General features: G+C 44.1%; 1 protein-coding gene across 1 annotated transcript; it reads right to left on the bottom strand.

Moving 5' to 3' along the window:
• Positions 1-956: 956 nt before the first annotated feature.
• On the bottom strand, positions 957-2,041 carry LOC107133793 (proline-rich protein 13-like). The gene has a single exon (XM_015475983.2). It carries the CDS (start codon positions 1,997-1,999, stop codon positions 1,565-1,567), a length of 435 nt encoding a protein of 144 aa, XP_015331469.1. The 5' UTR covers positions 2,000-2,041; the 3' UTR covers positions 957-1,564.
• Between the last annotated feature and the right edge of the window lie 1,570 nt (positions 2,042-3,611).

The raw sequence follows: 3,611 nt of genomic DNA, 5'->3' as shown, positions 1-3,611 counted from the left end.
ATGTTTGATTATTTATCTATTTATTTATTTTTAATTTGGTTTGTTTTTCCCTCTGTGATTTAGTTTTTTTTTCCACCCTCGCTTTACTGAGGTACTTCCCACTGTTGGTTTTGGTTGTTGTTTTTCATTTCCTCTTCGTGTAGTGTTTTGCCCAAGATGCTTTGCAGTGCTGGTTTTCTGGCTGCGAATTCTTTTAACTTTTGTTTATCATGAAAGATTTTTATTTTGTTGTCGAACTTGAAGCTTAATTTTGCTGGATACAAAATTCTTGGTTGGCACCCATTGTCTTTCAGTGTTTGAAATCCGTTGTTCCAGGATCTTCTTGCTTTCAGCATCTGTGATGAAAAATCAGCCATTAACCTAATTGGTTTACCCATGAATGTAATCAGCCTCTTTTCTCTTGTAGGTTTAATATTCTCTCTTTGTTCTGTATATTGGATATCTTCATAACAATGTGTCTTGGAGTTGGTCTACTGTGGTTTTGTATGTTCAGCGTCCTGTATGCATCTAGAATTTGGATATCTGTTTCCTTTTTCATATCTGGAAAATTTTCTAAAATTATTTCATTCAACAGATTGCTCATTCCATTGTTTTGTACCTCTATACCTTCCTCTATCCCGATAACCCTGAAGGTTTTTTTTTTTTATGTTATCCCATGTCTCTTGGATGTTTTGCTCATGGTTTCTTACCAGCCTTTCTGAGTTGGCTAGACTCTTTTCAAGATGATATATTTTGTCTTCACTGTCTGACGTTCTGACGTTCATTTAGAGTATCTACTAGTGATACTCTCGTTTGAGTTTTTAATTTGGTTTATAGTTTCCTTCATTTCTAGGATTATTGTTTGATTTTTTTTCTAATCTCTATCTCCAGGTAGAATTGCTTATTTGCTTCTTGAATCTGCTTATGTAATTCATTTTCAATGTGTTCTTTCATTGTTTGCATTTGCTTTCTTTTTCTTTTTTTTTCAGGAGAAATAGTTTTATTTGGACACAGAGTTGAAGAATGAGAGTAGGACCTGAGATAGCATATTTTGTTAAGGAGTAAAGATTAGCTTACAAAAGGGCAGTCAGAGATCATCAGCCAAGTGGACTCTACTTCCCAGCAGCCTTGCTGTTAGCACAATCAATAAAAGGACTGCTGGGAAATATATTTGCCACTAATTCACCCCAGTGTGCCATCATTACAAAAGTGTACAGGTTTTTCAGCATAGTGAAATTTCCACAAACCCCCCTTTTAAAAGGAAATTTTAAAAGATCACATTTTACAGAACTTAAACTTGTCTTCAGCATTTAGCTCAGAGGTCTCACCATCTTCAAAAAGCAGCTTCCCTGCTAAACTTTTCAGCTATAAAATCTATCAAGCAGTGAGAAGGCTGCCTTTGCTAGCCCATTGCAATCCTCTTCCCATTTTCCCTAGCCAGTCAGGACTGAACAGCAGGGTAAGGCTCAGGTGGGGACAGGATGGAGGGGCACAAGGGCTAAATTCCCCCAGTACAACACGGCAGCTGAAGCTTGATGGGACAGCAGAACTGGTGAGACTTCAGGGGAGGGTCCAGGCCCTGTATTCAGTCAGAGTCACTGCTGGAAGAGGAGGAAGAGGAGGAATGCTTGCCATGCTTGTGGTGTTTGTGCATCTTTTTATGAGCTTTCTTCATTTTCTTCCGCATCTTCTTGTCCATTATCATTCCTGGGCCTACCATGCCAGGAGCCATGGGGTTCACAGGAGGCATACCAGGGGCAGGTGGTGGGTATGGAGGAGGGTAGGGACCTGAGGGTTGATGTCCTGGATATCCTGGTTGTGGAACAGGATAAGGGGACACACCTGGAGGAAAACCTGGCATCCCCTGGGGAGGTCCTGGGGGAGTGGGACAGGGACCAGGAGGAAAAGCCGGATTGACAGGTGGTGGATGTGGTGGATACCCAGGATTGGAACCTCCAGGGTACCCCAAGTTGGGGGGATGTGGATTTGGCCCTGGGTGCCCGGCACTGGGATTCCACATGTTCAGGTGTTTCCTCAAGCCTTCTCACAGTCGCCTGGGCTTGATCCGTCCTCCTCCAGTCTCTGCATTTGCTTTCTAATGACCTCTTTAAGATTCCATTCCATCTGAGTAAGGTATTCCTTGAGTTCTTTATCTGACCATTTTTCTGATGCCTCTAGGTTCTCCTGTAGATTTAGGCTGTCCTGCATTGTTTGTACTCCTTTTCTTCCTTGTTTTTTCATGATGCTCATTTAACTTCTGGCTCTGTTTGACTCTGAGTTAGTGTTTACTCCTATAAATTTATTTTGGTTTTGTATATCTCTGGGGTCTCTCCTATGTGATGGGAGACTATGTCTAGAGATGTTGAGCTTTATTGTACTTTAAAGCAGATCCATTCGTTTCATAAAATGCATATGGATTCTGATGACATATAGCGATGTGCCGTTTGGTCTTGGCACTTTATGTTTAGGTCGGGTGATGTGAAGTTATAGGGGTTGGTATATCTTGGCAACCTTGGAAGATCGCTCTACTGAAGGGGGATATTAACAGGAGAATGGTCCAAGGTATTTGGGGGTATCTAGGGACTTGGGAGCACTATAGATCTCCTCAGAACATTTAACTATATACATTTAGTAAATTACACATAAACGGAATCATAATGCTTGGGAGGAAAGGTTTAAGAAGGGGAAGGGAGAAGTCACTAAAGAGAATGAGAGAAAGGAGAAAATAGGTAGAATACAAGAAAAGTGAAAAAAGGAAATGGAAAAGAAATGAAAAAAAAAAAGATAAATGCATTCTTAAAGTTCGATTAACTTCTCTTCCAGTAGGTGGAGCTGTGCCCACTGGGCCAAGCTTCTCCTCTCAATATGAAGGAAACAATCCCTGTGAGGCGGCTCTTCCTCCCCCACTTTGTGGATCTCCAATCCTGGTCACCCAGGGCCTTTCCTGGTCTCCAGCCTCCTCCCCGCTTCTCTTGCTAGCCAGGCCCTGCTCACCGGTGACTTTTACCACAGAACTAGCTACACACCAGGCCTGCTTCTCCCTGGATCCCTATTTTCTTGAACGACTGGGCACTCTCTCTGTTTGCCATTCACCAAGACCCCAAGGTTGTGGTGTGTGGGGATGGGGGCCATCAGCTTATTTTGCCTTATTACTCCGGCATCCACACCCCTGGGAGGTGGTGAAAGAGGCCTCAGTTTTCAGCGCTGGTAGGAGTGGTAGCCGGGGGTCAAGTGCCCCTCCTGACAGACTTGGGGCTGACAATCATGCTCACAGAGATCTGGGAGGGGCCCTTGAAATTTCCTGGCTGTGTGGAGAGGGGGGGGCCGAGGCTCACACACCTGCAGTCAATGCTTTCACTGCAGAGCTATCCCATCTGCCGAATTCTGGTGACATCAGTTCTCTGCCATGGTGGACACTTTTATCTCTGCCTGGGTGTCCGATGGGAAGGGTGGGTCCAGTCTGTCTCTCCCTGGTCCCACCTCAGCTCTGGGTCTGCTGGCCTATGGAAACTGAAGAGTTGTTTCTCTATTCCGCTCAAGCGTCTCTGTAGCACTGAGTTGTAGTGGTTTGGTGGTGGAACACAATCAGCCAGAAACTGCACATGGGGCCACCTGAATTCACCCACGCCAAG

The sequence above is a fragment of the Marmota marmota genome, unplaced genomic scaffold (genome assembly GCF_001458135.2).
Source record: "Marmota marmota marmota unplaced genomic scaffold, marMar, whole genome shotgun sequence".
Taxonomy (NCBI): Eukaryota; Metazoa; Chordata; class Mammalia; order Rodentia; family Sciuridae; genus Marmota; species Marmota marmota.
Note: the sequence above shows the minus strand (reverse complement) of the source record. Positions and strands in the feature narration are given on the sequence as shown.